The sequence below is a fragment of the Diospyros lotus genome, chromosome 7, assembly GCF_014633365.1.
Source record: "Diospyros lotus cultivar Yz01 chromosome 7, ASM1463336v1, whole genome shotgun sequence".
Classification (NCBI taxonomy): domain Eukaryota; kingdom Viridiplantae; phylum Streptophyta; class Magnoliopsida; order Ericales; family Ebenaceae; genus Diospyros; species Diospyros lotus.
This window is the reverse complement of record NC_068344.1, coordinates 32,858,670-32,859,660: the sequence shown is the minus strand read 5'-3', so window position 1 is coordinate 32,859,660 and position 991 is coordinate 32,858,670. Positions and strand designations below refer to the sequence as shown.

Genomic DNA, 991 nt, shown 5'->3' with positions numbered 1-991 from the left:
TGAATGTTTGTTTTTTTTAACGTGACTATTAAACTTATTAGTAACACTAGAAAAAGAAGTCACGTGATTTTTTATCTTAATTTTTTAAAATATATTTATCTCTCTTATTTTAAGATAAATATTTTTATCTTATTTTAATACTTTATTATTTTACTCGTTTTAAAAAAAGTTACCTAAATCTAAAAATATTATCCGTATGTATAAAGTGATATTAAATCATAAATAAGGTATGTTTCTGCAATTAAGCATTCTACTTTTAATCAGTAACTATTAAATTAGTAGCACGGTGGCCCCTCTCTCTCTCCCCCCTACGTGTATAAATCCCCAAACAAATCTGGCCAACGCCGAAACTCGGCAACTGCGAAGCAAGGGGGAGCCACCGAACGAAGCGATCAACTCTCGACTTTCCGACCGGTTCTTGCCAATTCTCCAGCAAGACTCGCGGCTGAACTACGGCGTGAGCCACCGCATACGGTTGCAGAATGGGGGCGGCTATACTGTCCGAACTCGGGACCGAAATACTGGTCCCGGCGTGCGCTGTCGTCGGAATCGCGTTTGCTCTGGTCCAGTGGGTGCTTGTCTCGCAGGTCAAGCTTTCTCCGGGGAAGGGCACCGACGGCGACAAGAACGGCTACACCGAGGCTTTAATTGAGGAAGAGGAAGGCATCAACGAGCACAGCATCATCCGCAAGTGCGCCGAAATCCAGAACGCCATTTCCGAAGGTGAGGTTTGCTTTTTTGTTGCTCCTTCAGGCTTTCAGCTTAGATCTTGCGGACTTGGTGGCCTTTGGTAGATCTGGCGGTGAATTTCGTTCCTTTTGATTGAATTTGTGGCTTTCTTTGTGCGGCCTACTTGTTTTAATTCACAGTCTTTCGGCTCTGTTTTCATTGCATTTTCATACAAATATATATACTATCTGCCTGTTTATGGTTTGGATTTAATTTTGTATGTAAAAATTATGGAAAGATCTTTCTTCACCTCTTTCCTTTA

General features: G+C 41.4%; 1 protein-coding gene across 1 annotated transcript in view; it reads left to right on the top strand.

Moving 5' to 3' along the window:
• The first annotated feature begins 335 nt into the window (after positions 1-335).
• Positions 336-991, top strand: part of LOC127806445 (pyrophosphate-energized vacuolar membrane proton pump-like) — a 5,582-nt gene continuing 4,926 nt past the window's right edge. The window contains exon 1 of the mRNA XM_052343751.1: positions 336-723. Within this exon, the coding sequence (XP_052199711.1) occupies positions 483-723 (241 nt within the window). The 5' untranslated portion in view covers positions 336-482. The remainder of the gene's footprint in view (positions 724-991) is intronic.